At 35.3% G+C, this 20,674-nt stretch overlaps 1 protein-coding gene across 3 annotated transcripts in view; it reads right to left on the reverse strand.

Annotated features, from left to right (window-relative positions):
- Positions 1-375: 375 nt before the first annotated feature.
- The window catches only part of LOC142979006 (cytochrome P450 4C1-like), a 38,424-nt gene continuing 18,125 nt past the window's right edge, over positions 376-20,674 (reverse strand). For all 3 annotated transcript variants that reach the window (XM_076123729.1, XM_076123727.1, XM_076123730.1), the window contains exons 4-10: positions 18,941-19,031; positions 17,466-17,648; positions 16,643-17,016; positions 15,940-16,008; positions 14,641-14,809; positions 4,207-4,380; positions 376-2,571 (exon numbers count right to left, since the gene is read on the reverse strand). In XM_076123729.1, the coding sequence (XP_075979844.1) occupies positions 2,414-2,571; positions 4,207-4,380; positions 14,641-14,809; positions 15,940-16,008; positions 16,643-17,016; positions 17,466-17,648; positions 18,941-19,031 (1,218 nt within the window). In that variant the 3' untranslated portion in view covers positions 376-2,413. The remainder of the gene's footprint in view (positions 2,572-4,206; positions 4,381-14,640; positions 14,810-15,939; positions 16,009-16,642; positions 17,017-17,465; positions 17,649-18,940; positions 19,032-20,674) is intronic.

A 20,674-nucleotide genomic window follows, 5' to 3' on the forward strand; every position in this document is an offset into this window, starting at 1 on the left:
GGACAATATTTCATTCCGTTTTGTGACTGTTAATTAATGCAAGCAGTTTCAGTCACTTAATATTCTTTTTAACAAATCCATTCTAAATTAGTCCATGTTGTTTCTTGATCATGATTATTATTTTGTACATGGCTTACCTTTAATTAAATAACCTTTAGTACTTTTCTCTTAAACTTTGGCGTCACTTTGGGCACCATTTTTTAAGTGTATTAAAAGTTTTTTGCCGAATTTCAGTTACTCGATTTAACTTTTATTTGATCGTCTTTTCCTGCGCCTTTTAATCCTTCCATAATATCGATAATATATTTTGGAAATAGTTCAGTGAAAAGCTATTAAAATATTTTAAAGGTAAATAATTAAACAGGCAGCTTATATTTTACAGAAATTTTACTTACAATAGACAAATAAATTCATTTACAATATAGAAGGCCTTATTCTAAAACCTAAATTTCTTAAGATAAAGGAGAATGCAAATTGGATCTTAAAGTTTAATAGTCGAGGGATGTTGGGACTGAAATTACTTTAATATAAGTTATAGTTGCCGATTATATTAGGATGTTCAGTCCTAGTTTCAGTAATTACGGTTACAGTGAAAACCAAAATTGGTTATACGCTTCACTACAGCAATTTATTAGAGTCTGGTATACAAGGTTTGCAGTTGTTGGAGGTGTACAAATCTCTGAATTTAGAGGCAGATTTGTGCAGCTGACGGTGGCCTGTCTGATCCATTTACTTTATTTTATAAATACACAGTACTGGTAATTACTATTTAGATAAACTGTGCATACTGAGGCTCTCTTCTTACTTGTCTCTATATTTTCAGCAGCAATTTTACTTTGAAAATAGGAAAAAACATTGTTTATTAGTTTCAAAGTTGTTTCACAATCAAAATTAATTTAATTATAAATATTTACATAAAAAAGGTCCAATTGAAAAAGTGACAGCACACGCATTATGCATATCTTTGCTCTTGACTGTATATAAAACGACAGGAAATATAAAAAAGTATGTTTATTTTATATGACACATAATAACAACTTACGCATTAGCACATAATCTGCCCTTTAATATACAACATTTTCTTTCAATTCAATCAATAATATACAAATTTAGCACAAATAATTTGTATTAATGTATTTACTAACAGAGTAAATAATTTTATCAAAAATACATTCCTATTACCTTACATCTTAAAATAATATAACATTTTCTGTTCCTTACTTAACTAAATATAACCCATATCGTTTTATCTCTAAAAATAATCTCACAGAAACATTTGTACATAAGTAATTTCATTTTCAATTAACTTTCCCGGTACCCTTATACTTTATATTAAATGTTGAAACGCCACAACCACTTTACAGCCTTGATTCTAGGAAAACCTTATCATTACGACATTATTATTTTAACTACAGAATCAGAGGGTTGCTAATTTGCTATCAAAGCGTGTGGGAACATTTGGAAGAGCATAAGTAGAAGGTCCATTCAGAATTTGGTGGCACTACGACGCAACATTTTCGTACTAATAAACAGTCGGCCTACCCTGTTAGACCCAACGATAGCTTGATTCTCTACTACTATTAACTACTGACAACCGGCTAGTCATCGAGAAATTTTGTATGAAAATCGGACCAGCGCCTCTAGCGGGCGTCGTAAGAACTATTTTGGCAGCACATTTTAACTGTCAAACTTTCGATGCTCAACAGAACGGATTGTAGAGAATCGCGCTACGGCTCTCCGGATTTTGACGCATAGCGACACGAAACTTTACATCGCGTCGTGTTCATTGCTTATGGCGTTACATATTTACTTGAGAAATATTATTTATCTTTTTACTTCAATAATATAATTCTAGCGTATTGTCTACTTTAAACTTTTTACAACACAAATCCAGTATGGCTTGTAAGTGTTAAACTAAATAGAACTCTTAGTAATAAATATAAGGCTCAAAATTGCATGATAGACTGTGTTTGTTTGGTAGCAACACCTCTTTTACAGTAATCAGGCCCTTCAAGAAATAATTACCGTTTACAATATCAGCCTATTTCTGTATTTCTAATAATTTTGTGATTTCTCTTACTAGCTAGAAAACTTTGAAGTAATTTCCAAGAAAACTGTTTATGTGAAGTAATTAATTTCACTCCTATTCACTTTAAGCACTAACACGCTTCAATTATTTTCTATATAAAATTATTGTAATTTTAAATGTCTCATTCTAGGTAAATGCAAATATCAAAATCAAACAAAAGAAAAACATTCTTAAGGCTTTACCGTGAATTAGTCACATAGGTACATTGAAATCATTACGCTATACACACAACCCATGCCAAAACAACATATTTTTATCATAACACAGTTTATCATTACATACAAATTTACAGTCACAAAACATCACTATCATTTTTCTAGCCATCTATCGCTTAACAAACTTCACTTGTACAGGGTCGGCTGGTCGTAGTAACATGTCGGCAACCATCTCTGGCCTGGCTCCCTTCACGCGAGGGTATACTTTGAAATTACGGCAGATACTGCTAAGGACAGTCTTCATCTCTAACATGGCGAAACGTTGACCTGGGGAATAAATTATTTGATTAGTTACGCATGCACGAAGGTAGACATGCATGGACGCTCGGTTGTTCGCACGTAAGCGCGCAAGCACGCACGTACGCATGCACGCATGCACATACATGACTAGAGCATTACCGTAGAATGAGGTTACTCTAGGAAAAAAATTGGGGTTAATTTGATTAAGCAAATAAGTCAATAGCTCACTTTAAACAGCTAGCAACAAGTTCAGTTTTCCAGTTCTTGGTATTCAATATAGCTACGAATAAAATTGTAACATTTCAAACAGTGTAATTGACCTTAAACTTGCCCATTTCTTTCCATGTTAAACAAACCCCTATATTCAAAAGTAACCCCGTTTTACTGGTATTAGAGATAACAATTATTAGACGTGCAAAACATTTTACTGTTCTTGAGGAGATTCCACATTCCTGTTGTACCTACGTCACTTAAAATAATTTACTCGTATTGGTAATCTTATGTCTTACATGATGCATTTAAAAAAGCTAACTAAGTAAGTCAAGTTAGTCTTGTTGATAGATAACGACATAAAACTGAAAGTTAAACTTTTTCCACGTGTAACAATATTTCGTAAAAGTCACAGTTAAAATATTATTAGCAGAACATTTAATATTTATAAATGTCAGCATCTGTTTTCGTCGAGTATCATTTTTGTTAACAATAAACAAACAAAATTTTCAGCTTTTCCATTTGGAGGCGTCTTAAATATTTGAAGAGATAGTTATCAATGAATTCGTATTTACTTTAATCATTTTTTTGATCTTTCGAATTTATTTATCAACAAGATTTTTTTTAAGGATTGTATAACTTTTGAGTGGCTACAGAGGTATAATAAATCTGCTTGCTTTGATGGAATTTTATTTTGTCTGTTTTCATACTTAAAACCAATGAAAAAAATATCTTTTGAATTCGAATGTTTTTCTTTAATAATTGTTGCGTTTCTTAGGCACTTTTTCAGAACAAGAGAGTTTAATATTTAATAAGTTAATTATACTCGTTCAAGTTTGTGGAAGTCTCACTATATACTCGATCATAGCGGGCATAGCCGGCATTATGTATTTTTAACCATACTTCGTCAACACTAACATATTCCAAAGCTGAGAGCAACAAGCAACCTTTCTCCTACTTTATGTTTCCTCACAAAAATTGCATAAAATGAAGCGCATATTTTAAGAGCAGTGTGCAAAATTGGCTAATAAAGAAAAATATTATATCGAATAATGTAAAGACACATATTTTTAAACTCAGATACTTCTGAGTTTAATTTAAGTTTACTAACTTGCATGTGTTGAAAGTGGCTCGCATCACTGCACTCGAAAGCAATGCTTTTGATTACCACACAAAACTACAGACCGAAACAATGTTAAGTTTCACTCACAAATTATATTGTGATTAGTTTTACACTGTATCCGTTACCTGTATCACCATATTAGTCACAAAATTCTCTCTTACAGTCTTTTTCAATAGAAATGGAGCTATAATCCAGTTCATAAAACCTTCAATGGTCACACAGCGAGGAAGGAAACCTTATACTCAACACTAAGTAAAAGAGAGCTGAATAAGTAGATAAATAAATGCTTACCTATAGACTGAATAGAAAGATAAGTAAATATTCCTTACCGATACAATTTCTAGGTCCAGCACTGAACGGTACGAAGGCATAAGGATGTATGACTTCTCCATTCAAGAACCGCTCCGGCCTGAACTCCTCAGGGTTAGTGTACAGGTCCTCACGACGATGCAGGTCGTAGATGTGAACTGCTACTTCCGAACCTTTCACTATTTTCAGGTCATCTGGGAAGAAAGGAAAATGTTATTTTGCTGTTGAATGCTTAGGATATTAGCGCAATTCTACACTCAGCACCTACATAATTATTGCCTACCTATCAAGTATATGACATTAGAAATTAGGTTCTAAGGTACGCTACAGGCCCTGATTAATTTCCTTAAGTGCTAAATAACAGGCGCTTTGATAAGCGGAAATTAGTTTAAAAATATATAAAATAAATATAACTCATTAATGTCCAACTGCTGGGCAAGGGTCTTCTCCCGTAATGAGGGAGGGGTTAGGCCTTGAGGGTTGGGGACTTTGCATGCCCTCAATAAATGTATTAAACAAGTTTTAGGCATGCAAGGTTTCCTCACGATGTTTTCCGTCACCGTTGAAGCAAGTGACAATTATTTCTAATATACACATAACTTCAAAAAGTCATTGGCATGTTGCCTCGGGTTCGAACCTACGACCACTTGCGTGGGAGGTGTCAACTTATACCACTCGGCTATCACTGCTTAGTTTAGTTAGTTAGTATTTATTTTACTGATTAACATATTGGTAGGAGCAGTTTAGTAAAATTACCAATTATATATTGATACTAGCTGACCCGGCAAACATTGTTTTGCCATAAAAATAAAAAAACATTGTCCAGCGTACAAAATTGTGAATCTAAACCATTCTCAGATCCCCTTGAACACACGCAAAAAATTTCATCAAAATCGGTCCAGTTGTTTGAGAGAAGTTCAGTGACATACACACTTACAGAAGAATTATATATATAAAGATTTAATCAAAAAAAATATTGTTTAATAAATATCATTGACTTTTAACACTCAGGTCTGAAATATACGGGTAAATTGTCAAAGAAAACTTCTTCATTTCAGGCATTTCCAGCCCGTATTTAAATTGCAAGCGGTGCAAAAATGTCAACAATAACTTTAGTCTACCCGACTCGGGACTCGTCGCAATCAACGCGACATTCCTCTTTGCACCTCGTTTATGAATGCAAATAAAAGAGACAGAGAAACGCTGATATCTCTAGTTTTCTAGAATATTCCCTAGCTTACTACTGTATATGGTTGGGCAAAAGTGTCATGTAGACTCTACACATAGTTAGAACTGCTACACACATATTCGATTCGGCATTAATCGGCCTAGCAGAGCGGCAAAACTCGGCACAAGCCGAACCGAATGTGCCAAATGTGTGTATAGCAAAGCCTTTTACAATATATTTGGAAAAATAATAGTATTAGCTAAAGATTTTCCCTATATTTCTTTATATATACGTTTATATGCGTTTAAGGCTGTTAAGTGGTTTTTTTAACTGAGCTCATGGTAAGGTGGATAATGCAATGATTGGTTTAATTTTGATATAGAGCAAAGAACACAAAGACACAAATCCAATATTTTATACAAAAGCTTTTGTTACTTGGACTCAAGTATTTTTTTTTATTTATGTATGTGGGAGCTGTTTAAAATATAATACTACTAGCTGACCCGCGCAACTTTGCTTGCGTCACATAAGAGAGAATGGGTCATAATTTTTATACCCATAATAAGTTGCTACTCCGCTCCTAATAGTAGTAGCGTGATGTTATATAGCTAAAAGCCTTCCTCAATAAATGGTCTATTCAAAATAAAAATATTTTTTCGATTCAAACCAGTAGTTCCTGAGATTAAGGCGTTCAAAGAAACAAAAAACAAACTCTTCAGCTTTATAATATTAGTATAGATAAGTATACACCAAATAATTTATTTTAATACACACTTAGCTTTGAAAAGTCAAAGGTAAGTTTGAACTCGATTGAGGAGGGCAATGACCTTTCACTGAATAAAAATTATACCTTTATTAAAAAGATTCTTAGAAACTTTATTAAAATTAGATTGTAATTATCTGTATGTTGATAGTATAAAGTAAGAAGTAAGATAAAAAGCAAATAGAAACAGTATTTCTCAGCAATTCGAGTTAATATTTTTTGGGATTCCGTAAAAATGGGATTACTGACACTTCGCTATCCATGTGTTTGTCTGCCTGTCATCAAGCTTATCTCATAAAGCTCTTGATAGTTAGACAGTTAAATTGTTCACAGTTTGTGCATTTCTATTGCCGCTATAACAACAAATACATTCAATTGGGCTATAAAAAACTTAATTTTTCTACTTGTTAAGTCCACCTGTTGCCGTTATCGATAACAATCAAAAAGTAGACTTATAAAATATTGACAAAACATTTGATTACGTGTTTACTTTCAAAAATAGTTTATGATTGTAAATATTGATGTTACGGAATTCTTCATGCGCGAGTCTGACTCGCACTTGGCTGTTTTTTTTTTACATTTCATTTGTGACTCTTAACAATGATTTGTGTGGTACTCAATGAAGATAATGTGACGAAAGTTAATGACTCTACGTCTCTTAAGAGATGTGTAATTAGAGCTTCTTGTGTTATATTCGATAGTGCTTACAATGCAATTAATTAATAGCAGGTTTTGTTCATGGTTTCGCCTGCGGTGAATTTTTATTAAACAAAGTTAAAATATTTTGAGTAAACAAAGTTATAAAAGTTATAAAATGGAAATTAAGTCGACAAAAAATTAGGAATTCAAGACCCTACGTTTAATTAAAATAGCTTATATGACGATAAATAGCCAAATTAATCCATTTTCTGGCAATTTTTTATTTTATATTGTAGGTAAGCTTTCCACAAGTTTGGCCTACATTACACTACCCTAACTCGAAGCCTGATAAATCGTACTTCACTGTGGTAAAAATCAATTTGGTAGTTTTGAAGTTATCGCAAAACAAACAAACTGACAGACCAGGGGGGCTATCACGTATCTCAGTTGTCAAATATTTGAAAGTCACTACTCTGTACATTGTTTTCTCCCTTAGAATACTATGATTAGCACGTTACGTCAAAGCAGCAATGTATTGAATAATGACCATCAATTTGACGTACACTAGCTGTCAACTGAGATACGGGATAAGCCCGCAGGCTGGGCACAATGACTTTATAAAAAGCTGTGATTGCAACAAAAACTAACATTTATAAAATAAATTTCTCAGAGACATCACAGCTTCACACAAGCGATATCCATAAACATTTTCTTCGTTATATTATTATCACGAGACTAGCATTTCACGATTGCAAAAAGCCAGACGTTGTGATAAATTGTTTCGTATATAAGTGACTTCAAAAATGAAAATTCGGATTTATTTTCCACAAATATAACGCTTAATACTCTCAAAATGTGTCCACATTTAGACAAGACAGAAATCCAAATGTACAGTTTTGAAAATGTTATTTAAGAGCTAAAAATAATAGTAATTTAGTGTCAAAGTCGTTTGTCCTGAAGTCTAGACACACTAGACACATCTCTTTTATTAAGTTTCTTGTTAATTTACAGACAATAAAACTGTAACTCTTTTGTTATAAAGTAACTAGCTCTCAGCCCGCAACTTCTTCTACGTGGATTTAAATTTGAAGAAATCTCCAATATTTAAAAAAGATCCTCGTGAACCATAAATGCTCAAAATAAAAGAACCATAGATGTGAAAACCTCCGAGGAGCTCGTGGCTTAGTTAACGACAGCCGCGCGGACCGATCTTTGAGGTTAAGCCACGCTTGCCGAGGTTGTTCTGTGGATGGGTGACCATCTAACACGTATCGAGTTCCTCCGTGTTTCGGAAGGCACGTTAAATTGTGGGTCCCGGCTGTCATTTTCGAAGATCTTTGACAGTCGTTAGCAGTAGTCAGAAGCTTGAAAGTCTGACAACCAGTCTTACCGAAGGGTATCGTGTTAAATCCCAGGTAACTGGGTTGTGGAGGTCAGATAGGCAGTCGCTCCATGTAAAACACTGGTATTCAGCTGCATCCGGTGAGACTGGAAGCCGACGCCAACATAGTTTGGAAAAAGGCTAAGCTGATATATATATAATAGATGTGAAAACCTCCAAATTACGAAAAGAACGATGTCGTTGTATTATTGTTTCTATTAGTTTTTCGTAACACCCCTCAATCAATCTACAGTGACAATTTATTACGCTTTAATATGAGTTGTGAATTTGATTTCAGTTTGTTTGTCTTTTTATAAGATGTATACGTAGATTAAGAACCAGATATTTATCATCAATATACAATTTTACGTGTTCATATCACTTACACAGTTCGCACTTTCTATTTTATTTTAACAACACTTGATGAAAACAATAGGGAACAAAATGTACGTGAGACACGATTCCCAATAATACTCATATGAAGCCTAACAAACGATCTTTATACATAAAAACGCATTAGCCATAACTCCTTTCATAATAAAAAGAACATTGTGAGAATATTACCAGGCGTTTGTTTTAATTAAATTCTTTAGCACGTATGTATAGAGTGCCTCAGTGGCGCGGTCAGCTATGTATGCGACTGCTTACCACGAGGTCCCGTGTTCTAGTGCTATTGGTTTTAATCTAATTTATATTAGTAGTTCCCAAGTCCAAGTACCAGATTGGTCTCATTGTTGTCCGGAGTTTGGTAACGTGCCCGATATATGTATGTTTGTATGAAAATAGACTTGTCCCCTATTACATGAGACTGATATTATTAGTGACGAAACGCGGGTGTATTTCATATACCTCTGCCTACACTCTCTTACAAAACAGGCGTGTCAGTATGTATGTTTGTATGTACATATGTACGTATGCATAAGGTATGTAAAAACTGAACAAATAATTCATCATGTTTTTACCAAACTCGCAGTGGAATAGTATTTCTTTTGAAATGTGTTCACTACTACGAATTTCTAACCGAATTTACAACTTGATTGATGAACTGATGGTAGCTCAAAGCGAGAAATTCGACCGAATTTCGAAATGAAGGTGGAAAATAGGGTTTTAAAAGATCGGGGAAACGTCGAGAATGTAAATAACGTATTTGAAAGTGCTTTAGGTTAAAACTGCAAAAGTTTCCTGTGTTGTAAAAAACGTGACGTGGTGGAAATAACTGTTTCGCACGCATGATATTTGTAGATATAAACGGAGTATAAAGGCGCAGTTAAAGTAACGACAACTTATACTTACAGGCTACGAGTACGTAGCAGTCTACAGGAGCTACGACGTAGCGTTTATTTGTAGAAGCGTCGTAGAGTAAGTCAATTTTGCAATGGAATCGAGGCGTTAAACCGTTTAATGATTCTACCAACTGCACGTTCTCATAACAAAAAGGATAGCGCTATGCAGACCATATATTGCCATCCTTTTCTAACGATAGAACTTGTATCCCCGATTCGAAACTCTATTAGTACAAGCAAATAACGCCATAATATTTGATAAAATAAATCTGTATCCATAAAATATCAGCTTAACCACTAATAAAAATGGAAATCGAATTGAGTATTTATGAGAGAGTCCGTGAAATATCGAATATCGTTTGTGGATAACGTCGCTGATTCATCAAAATGCTTAATGTTACTGTCGCTAAGGGTTTCACGATCGACATCTTATGTTACAAGTTACTAGTCATAAAGATTAAGGGTCGTTAAGGTTTTGGCTTCTTCTATCGAGGGTGTAAATTACAGGAAAAGATTTTTGTGTCAGTTCATATAATTTACATACTTAGATGTCGTTCGTATAACAATGGTTAAGATGGGTGCCACGTAGGGGGTAAAGAGTTTGATTTCTACAAATAAAAATGATTGCGTTATCCACCTTTAAAATCATTTTTAAACATTTCTGCATTTATATTAGGTCGAAGAAAAAGTCTTTTTGCATTAAAGTATTTATGAACTTGTAATTAAATCTCTTTGGCTTGAAGAATCACAAATGAGTAGGTACACAATTCATTAGGTTTATTTCAGTGAGCTCGTGAGGTACCCAAATGTCGAGCTTTTTTGGGTAGAGAAAAGATTTTATTACAAGTTCAGACATACTATAATGCGAAAAGACTTTTTCCCCGACCTAATATTTTGCTTACTTGTAATTTCCTACGACTCCGTCCGCGTGAAAACTTTGTCCCTGAAGAACAGTGACTAATGCGTTAATCCAGTTTATAAACTATCCGAGTACCAAATTTGAGCGCAATCCGTTTAGTAGTTTTCGCATAATTGAGTTATAGACATCCAAACTTCTTCATTCTCGTATTTATAATATAGGATAGTAAATCACAGAACATTTGCATGCCATATTATGCCAGTCGTGCGCTTATCTTATCAAATGTTGACGGAAAAAATAACAAGCACGCTTCAAAGAAATCTCAATTTTCAAGTCTCAAGAAGCGGTAAGGACTTCGCTTATCATATTACTTGCCTTAAGATATTAGTTGCCTTACAAGATATTAAGTTTTCCTCCTATGTAATTAGTTCTAGGAAGCACCGAGTATATTTATAATGAAACATACAACGTTTGGAAACAGACTTAAGAATTGTAAGAGCAAAGGATAAATTTTGACTGCCTCCGTGGCGGAGTGGTTTAGGTCCACCACCACCACGCCGCTGCTATTGTGTCGGGAGGGCGTGGTTTCAATTCCCACACGGGAAAATTATTTAGTGCGATCCACAAATATTTTTTTTGGGTCTGGTTGTACTTTGTGTTTGTTGTTTGTAGAGCTATGTTTGTAAAAGTCCCCGCGACACAAGAGCAATTCTAAGTGCCGGAGTTGTCTTAAAAAAAAGAAAGAAGAAAAAAAAAATATGACAACACGGCGTATCATGAGTATTTAAAAGGTCCTTTTCAGTTTTCAGTCAGCTGAAGCCATCGTAATGAATGTAACAGATGGGCGATTCCCTGCTACTATCGATTATTGGCAACCGGCTAGCGACAGCTATCAAGGAATTTCGTTTGAAACTAGCGCCCCTAATGAGCGCCATGAGAACTATTTTTGTAGTACATTTTAAATGTCAAACTCTCGATACTCTATAGTACCGACTGTTTAGGTTTGGTTATTAGATTTTGAGTCCTGGTGCAAATTACCGACTTTCTGTACTTCTTTTCTACTAAAAACATAGATGAAATAACATCTTAAATTAAAATAAACTTATGATTGTTTGTTCAAAATAGATTACAAGCAGGCCTTTAAACAATTAGTTATTTCTGTACTCAGATGTTTAATCCGAAATCGATACAGACTTAACAATAGCAATAGACTCGGCCCGACTTCAAGCGGTTACCAAGTTGGTTGGTCTTGAATAAATTAATAAACTCTTGTCATTAAGGAATAGGTATTCTTAAGCTACTAGCCGCAAATCTATTTAAAAGTGTAGTTTTTTACTTGTTGCCACTCATTCTAAATTTGGAGGCGCCCATAGCCAGTTGCGCTCACCGGTCGGTAAACGATCTGTGGCCTAAGCAACTCTTGGCGCGGTCATTTGATAGATGGGTGACCGCATAGTGGTAATTGAGCTGGGCGTCTCTGTGCTTCGGAGGGCACATAGGCACGTACGTTAGCTCGGTTTCGGCTGTTATCTACTAAAATAACAGTCGTTAAGCCATGTCAAAGGCCTCTCGGGCGGCTTGAACAACTTTGACACTAGGTTGACCACTAAGCATACGCCAAAAAAAAACTCATTCTAAAAATACAATTACCAAAATACAACTGCAATTGTTTGTAGACAACACAAAGTACAAAGCTTTGTGCGTTCTACACAAACAATTGCTCTAAATTGTACAGAAAACAAGGCTGAAAGCGGTAAATTAGAAGTACATTGGAAGGTTACCACCCTCTCATTACATTACACGTGTAACCAGCAATGGATAGTTTCTTTTGGTTGTGATTATGATCACAAATAACATAATCTCTCTATATTATAGACACTTATTTGTGCGAACGATGTTTATGCTACTCTAACTTTTAAAACTACTGCTCCGATTTGAATAACTATTTATTAATAACATATTATTCATCGATGTCTGGTCGGTGACTTTCTACCGACAAAGTTTTACATTTTATAATATTCTGCACAAATAGATCCTGCAGTGCCTGCTAGAGGCACTGATCACATTGTCATACAAAATTTGTCGATAGCTAGCCTGTTATCGATAGTAGTATAAATTTCCTGCAATTGGTACCATCGAGAATTTGACATTTTAAAAGTACAAAAAATTGGTTACTACGGCACTTGTGCGAGTATAATATCAAAATCGTAAGAGAAAAAACTTACTAATAAGAACCAAGAACAGACTAAGTACATTAGTTGGTAATGTATTCACAATAGGCAGCACATTAGACATACGTAGTGATCGATTACGTCTGCGTCTTAAATATTATAATGTGTTATTACTAGTGACTGTCTGCAATATGATGAATGTTTGACAAACCTTTTAACTTGCGACATTATACTGCACTAGCTGACCCGCGCAACTTCACTTGCGTGACCAAAGAGAATGAGTCAAAATTTTCCCCGTTTTTGTAACATTTTTCGTTGCTTCTCCGCTCCTAATGACTGTAGCATGATGTTATATTATTATAGCCTATAGCCTTCCTCGATAAATAGGCTATCTAACACAGGAAGGTTTTTTTAAATCGGACCCTTAGTTCCTGAGATTAGCGCGTTTAAATAAACAAACAAACAAACAAACTCTTCAGCTTTATAATATTAGTATAGATACGTGACAAGTTACCATTACGTATTTGTTACTTTGAGTACTTACAGTATGATAGATATGATAAGAATAAATGGTAACTAACCTTAGGATTAAGTTTGGTTATTGATCTAGGATCTGTAGTACGTTTTAGCATGCTTGAGGACTTTTCGACATCCCTTGAGGCGCTGCAGCATGCCAAAGCACAGTATTTGACAGGATCATATCTTTTTAACTCTCGCGTTGCTTGTTTAATGCATAATAGAATACGGGAATTAATGCGAACACGCATTATACCTTAAAATGCCTAACGTTTCGGCGCAGGTTGCACGCGCCGTGGTTGCAGGCTGACTGCTTTTAAGGTAAAATGCATGTTCCTGTTAATTACCGTATTCTATTATACATAAGATCATGCCACAATACCGCGGCGGTGGTAGTTTTCCTCAACACAAAGTTCTACTAAAGTCCTAACCAAAAGTTCTACCAAAATGTTCAAATGAACGATGTTTGGACGAACATATAAAAAACAACCAAACATACAGGATATTTGCTAACTTAATGAACCGATATACTTTTTATAAATTACCAATATTTTTTCACCGTTATTTTAACGAAATGTTATGTTAAGTCTACATAAAAACGGAAAATACATTTAACAAATCTAAATGTGGCGTCTGTGAGAGATATCGTAACGAAACCTTGGCACAGCATCCAAGAGATAGGACTAACGAGATGAATCTTAAATGATGGGGGCGTCGGGACCCGATCTTCACTCACTTTAGGGCCCGAATGAAAAGTAGCTCTTTACAATTTATGTGAGGAGGTTGAATGACGTCTGACAAGTAAGTGGGAAAAAACGTAAAAAGCTTGAAAGGTCGTCGACCTTGAGACATACGTCATAGGACAGATGTTAGGAGAAAGTTATTAGAGAATCGTGTGAATGAAAAGGTCAGTAGGCGTTCTTATGAATACACAATGCTGGGATAAAAAGTATAGAAGAAAATGTATGTCTGGGACAAAGTAGGAGGTAAGGTATTTATGGAATTTTTTCTAAGAAATTTTACGCAGGCAAAACCTTGAATAGAAGTCTTTTTTGGATAATCGATTCTTTACAAGAGCGACGTGACATTTACAAAAAAAAGCGTGTATTTTTATTACATTCAAAATTGTTATTGTTGTGTTTCAAAAAGCACATTTTTAACGCAACAATTTAATTGCTTGTCTACAATTAAATATTAGAATTTATCAACGCTTGTCTAAAACTCCTGTAGATAAAGTTGTGATTTGAAAAACATTTCGTTGTTCTTGTGAAGGGGTGTTCTATATTTATAATATAAAGTCATCATTCATCGGTAAATAAACAACCTTAGAACACAGACCATAGCCCTCAAATTGCCACACAAACGGTCCATTTATTTAGGTGCTACGATGCCATCCTTATTTTTCGGATAACAGTTATAAAGTCTATACATTCCAATGACTTACCTTTTTTTTTTTTTTTTTTAACGTGGCTAATGTTTTATGCATACACCTGCACTCTGGGTTGAGTGCAGGGTTATGTGGGGCTCTCCCGCCAGAAGGGCGGGCATACCCACTAAACCGCCACGTGTATCCTCACGGCCGCTTGTGGCGGCGTGCGGCGGGATAACTGCCGAAGCATGTACCGCAAGCCGCACGCCACGCGGTTGCCCCAATTTAGGATTCTAATGACTTACCTAGCATAAAGTCCTCAGTAATAGTCCTAGCTATAAAAGGCACGCTAGGGTACAGCCTGAGGGTCTCTTTGATCACAGCCTCGAGGTACTTCATCTCGGCCAGGTCAGCCATCGTGACCGCGCGGTCTGAATCACCCAGGATACTGTTGACTTCTTCGTAAATGCGTTCCTGGGACAAAAATAAATACGTGATGCACTCAAAAAAATAAGGGATAGATTTTTTGTTCTTTCTTTCTCTCTTTTGAATTTAGAAAAAGTAGGAGTATTTTTAATAGTTGTCGTTTATGATGCCGAGTGATCTTTGGTTCTATTCTTAGGTGAAACAAATTTGGATCCAAAACCAGTGGTTTTGGGTGTGGTAAGATTTAACTTCATTATATGCGCCGGTCAGGTCTCCTACTAAATAAAGACACTCCTAATTACAGCATGAATAATGTCAATTTCTCTTTTTAAGACTTGCCAGAACGATATCATGTTAATAACATAATAACATACGAAATGTTTCTTGTAGTCTTAATATGGATACTTACTTCATTTCATTCATTCATTCACTTAGTGCAGTAAACTACACATGTCAAGTTCAAAATACAAACTAGCATTAAGAAGCGTTGGATGTTACTCAACAACTCGCGTCACTCGACACAACTTTTCATTTTAACGAAACGTATGCACGAGAATCTCAGATAAGATTCCGTAATACATACAAAAGTTAGGGCGGAACTTCGAGAACTCGATTGAAGTTTGTCACACTCGAATTAAGATCGTTTTAAAGTTATCACTCGCTTAAATGTTGGATGTTACTGTCAACAAGCAAGTTTCACTGTGAAGATGTTTGAATAGGAATGTACTGCATGTCGGAATTTATTTTAAGTATCTTGTTCTATTGTATTATAAACTATTATACATTATATATATTGTTTAAAAAAACGGCCTTTATTTGCTTCAGGAAAATGCGTTACTGCATGTCCCGCTCCAGAGAAAGCGGTGGTCTGTCGGGCTCTCCCACCGGCTAGACGTTCCGGCTTTAAATTTGGGCATACCGACTAAAAACCTGACGGTGTTCCTTTCACCGTCACCATAAGGTGGCCAGGACGCGGTACCTCCAATTGGATACTCCGCGTCCCGATATAAATAGGCCAGTGTAATCGAAGATATTTTTTCTGATTGTCACAGTCCAAAATAAAACTTTGGACTCACGCTATTCTTTGTCTATCTTTCTTAATTAAGCTAAGATTTTCACATACTTCTAACTTCTTTGATATACAGAAAGACAAAAAATATTTGATAAATATTTCATACCTGTATTTCTTCATGATCAGCTATCAGCATCAATCCAAGTACGAGCGCCATCGCTGTTGTGTCATGACCCTGAAAATAACACTACCGTTAGTTTCACATCTATTTAAATACAAATATCGTGGCGATGTTTATTGAATTCGGTAGTCACATGGTAACTGTGTAAAGCTCTTAATAGGCCTCCTGTCAGTCAAGTGTCAGCAAGTTGCCCTGACATCTTCATTAGCAATAAGAGTACGAACTATATGTTTTAGATATTTTGTCTAGCGAATTCGATAAAGATAATATAATATTCATAATAATATATATCAAGGTACAACAATAAAAAACGAATGGCAATTAAAAAGCTATACATAGCACCTATATGACTACAATAAATTAAAAGAAAGGATTAATTAACTTGTATCAACACAATTACGAGAAGCATACGTGAGCTGATACTATAATTAAACAACACACGCGCGAGAACCAATGATATAACAACAGCGCAAATTACCAAATTTACAATCCATACATACAAACATACATACATACATACAGACATACATACATACTAATATCGCGCCTGTTATACCTAAAGGTGTAGGCAGAGGTATATGAAATACACCCACGTTTCGCTATTATCAATCCCACGTAATAAAGGGCGGGCTTATTGCCATATACTGGCCACATTACCAATCTCCGAACTACTATTAAGAATACTAACCTCAAACATAAAAGTATTAACTTCTTCCCTAATCCCTTCCATATCAATCTCCCCCTTGTTCTCAGCTTCGAGCAGCAAGTCTAACATGGCCAGTCTTTTCTTAGTCCCAATATCAGCATCACCACTAAAATCCCCTTGTCCTGGCTTCCAGTCTTTCTTTCTTTCCATGATAACGTTATCAGCGAAAGACCGTACGGTGTTTAAACATTTCTTGAACTTTCGTCCCGTAGGTAACTGTCTGAAGAGGAATTCGTTGTGCATCCAGACTCGCGTGAGACGACTTAAAAGTAGGGATCCTATTTCCATAATAGCGCTTTTGTATTTTAGTGCTGCTGTAGATTTGTCGGAGTCCAGTTGCGTGCCCATTGCCGTTTCTGAAAAGGTAAAGATGTGTTCAGAAGATTGTTGGAAATTGTACAAAACGATTAAAAACCGTTTAGTACCAGGTATTTTTGTCATAAATTATATACAGGATTGGGTCGCGAATCCACTATTTAAGCAACAGCGGTGGAACGTTCTTTTAAATTGTGTTGAAATGCAGAGCTGTGCTTTGTGCACTATAGCTAAACAATGCTCGATGACACGTGTTTTTGGTAGACCCTGAAATCCTCAACCCTCAAAACTACTTTTCTTACAAGTCCTCAACCCGCACTTGACCAATGTGGCGTACTCAAGACCTAATCCTTTTCCCACTCCAAGACTAGAACCGTGCCTAACAGTGCTACAGTAATGAGTGTCATTGAAAATACACAAGTCTTCAATCAAAAAAATATTTTCTCACAGAAAAAACATTACAAATATGTTCTACATCATCAGCACTTACCACAAATAGTGACCAGCGTATAATCACTGATGACAGGCATCAGGCTGACGTCTAAGCCGTCCAGCGGCTTGAGCTTCTCCACGAGGACGCGGCTGCGTTCCTCCATCACCACGGCGAAATTCTTCAGAATGTTGAAGTGGAAGGTAGGAGTTAAAATCTTGCGACGTCTGTGCCATTTGCTACCTGGAAGAGAAGATGATGTAAGGAAGTTCTAAATATGCGTTAGCCGCTGCAATCAGCATTAATATGAATAATATGAATACACCTTTTGATTGCGCCAATATACGACCTCTCACACGTGGAGAACTCGATACATATACATATATGCTTTTAGCTGTCCTACAATATAATTATAGTATAGTAGTAGTCCTACTTTATTTGGCTTCTTGGAAACAAGTTAATGCCACATTGTTCTAAATTAGTGTTCCCTACGTAAAGACTATAATTTCCACTTTTCTTTAAATGTAGGTTGTTTCATAAATTTACAGCCGTTAGCTGGTTGTAAAGTGGAAACACATTGGACATTATTTCTAAAGTTACCCTTTGAAAGAATTCAATATTAAATCCTTATTTCGCAGTACTATCTTATCTACCACTTTTCAAAAATGTCACAACCACAATAAATTATTAGTCAACTTACTTTGAAAACAAAAGAGACAAAACTTATCAGCAAAATATAAAGTTAAAACTTAATTTAAACATCAAGGTTGTCAAGTAAAAATGTCACCCAGAATTTTACTAAACAGGCTTTATAATGGGTTTTAGTTCACGCGTCACAAACTTTGAAAATAGGGTAGTTCCGACCCTTCACTGGGAACGATTAAAACTCAACTTTTCAGAGTTCGGTATTAAAAAGGTTTTACAATATGCTTATAGTAGTAGTATAAGTATAAGTCCCTAAATTGAAAAAGTCCCCCAACTAACTTTAAATAATTTAATTTAATTGACTGCGTATGGTATGGTATTCGCCAAATTCGTTGATGAGGCAAGCGTAGGCTATCAAAAAACTAGTCATGGAAAAGAAAAATGTTACTCATAAACACACAAAATTGTACTCCTTTCCAAGCTAGCGGTGTAATATACCGCTATGCTAAAGACTATATTATTATATGCATATGTGAAATTTTCTGTCAAATCAGTAAATTTTTTCAATTTAACACATGTTAATTGTAAATCAATTAAGCCAGTAGCTCGATTCTCTACTACTATCAACTACCGACAACCGACTTGTAAACGAGAAATTTTGTATGAAAATCTGATCAGCGCCTCTGGCGGGCGTCGTAGGAACTATTTTGGCAGTACATTCTAAATGTCAAAATGTCGATAGCTGGCCGGTTGTTGGTAGTCGATAGTCGTAGAGAATCGCGGTTCTGAATCGTGCTACAGATCCACCGATAACGGTAACGTTCATTTATTTCTTAACTGACGGAGTGTAGTTAAAAAGCTCAGTAGTATGATGTGGTATGTTATCTTACCAGTACTTAACAGCAGTCCAGTGCCAAGCCAGGCCTCTAAGAACGTATAAGGTTTACTTTTCTGTATATTCTTCGAGTGAGCCAGGACAATCTGTGAACAAAATACCAATATGAAACCAGGGCACTGAACACGACAATAGAAATCACTATCCGAGGTTTTTTTTATAAATTGTGAGGAAAATTGAATTGTCTAACCTAATTAAGTTAGTACGATATTTAAAGGTCACCAAAAGTTTGATACGGACTATTTTAAACCAACTATATTAAATGAGGTATAGCCATGTTTAATTAGGTAGAATTAGTGCACTTTCGTTCGTGGCTCAAAAGGCCTATGTGGGAGTGGCAACCGCCACCACATTTGCGACAGATAAAAGTGCCAGAGGAAGATGAGGTGACGCCACCTTAATCATCTGCAGTAGATGTATTCAGGCCAATGATGATGTTTTATTACAATACAGACGGTCCCTACCGTAACCGTAGGACTGGTTTCACGGCTTATGAAGGTTATTGATAATATAATTAATTTGATATAAACTACACCTACCGTTTCAATAAAGTATACCTTAACTATCTCTGAGTTATTGAAGATATCCGTATACTATCAACAGTATCACTAAGAATAACTTAGACGATTTTGATAGATTTCTTCTAGACTGTAATACAATTACCCTACCTTTTATTTTATTGGAAAGAGTTTCCGTTCATCGGAAGTCAGGAAAGCGGAACTTTCCAGCCAATTATTGGATGTCGTTAAGCTTGAAGCGAAGCCAACGGAATTTCTTATTAAAAGTTCGCAGCCTACTTTTAGCGCTTAGCTCGAATATAGCCAACAGAAATGTCGATCAATTTCAGAAATGTTTTAGCTATAGTATAAGTATGTTTATCAGTTATTTGGTTACCATAGTACAAGCTCTGCTTAGTTTGGAATCAAATGACCGCGTGTGAGTTGTCCAATGATATTTATTATTATTCATTTAGAGATCTTGTAATATGCCTGCCCTAATTTAGCTCTAGACACTATAAGACGATTTGGCTAGATATAGGTATATTGATAGGCAGTAGACAGCTTAAGAATTTTGATATACACCTCAGTGCTAAAGAAACCAATCTATACCTACTCGTCAGGCTTCATTCTTTCTGTACTAATTAACATTTTTTTCTTTAATTCCGCTCATTTATGACAACATACACTAAAATAAACTTAGATGAAAAGATATCTTAAAATCAAAATAAAATTAAAATAACAATAATTCCACAACAAACAGCACGCATCCCAACTTCTTACGAATCAGAAAAAAAACACTCTTCATAATTAAATAACAATATCTGTTATTTCATTAAAAATGAAAAATTGTAATCGGCTTAAATAAATTCTTCACCGTTTCAATAAATGTCCGACATCGCCTTTTCACAGCGGAATTAAATTTGCGAACAATGTTGAAAACATTTCATAAAACAATGAACGCGGGAACATGTCGACGTGCATATTGCTATATATTTCATTATTAGGGTTCCGTACCCAAAGGATAAAAACGGGACCCTATTACTGAGAGTTTGCTATTTCACTGTCCGTCTGTCATCAGGCTGTATCTCATGAATCGAGACAGTTCTAAAGTTTTAACAGATGATGTATTTCCATTTCCGTTTTAACAACAATTATTAAAAAGCAGAATAAAATGACAATTTTAAGAGGCTTCCATGACACAAATGTGTTTTTTTCTCTCCATAAAAACC

The sequence above is a fragment of the Anticarsia gemmatalis genome, chromosome 15 (genome assembly GCF_050436995.1).
Source record: "Anticarsia gemmatalis isolate Benzon Research Colony breed Stoneville strain chromosome 15, ilAntGemm2 primary, whole genome shotgun sequence".
NCBI lineage: Eukaryota > Metazoa > Arthropoda > Insecta > Lepidoptera > Erebidae > Anticarsia > Anticarsia gemmatalis.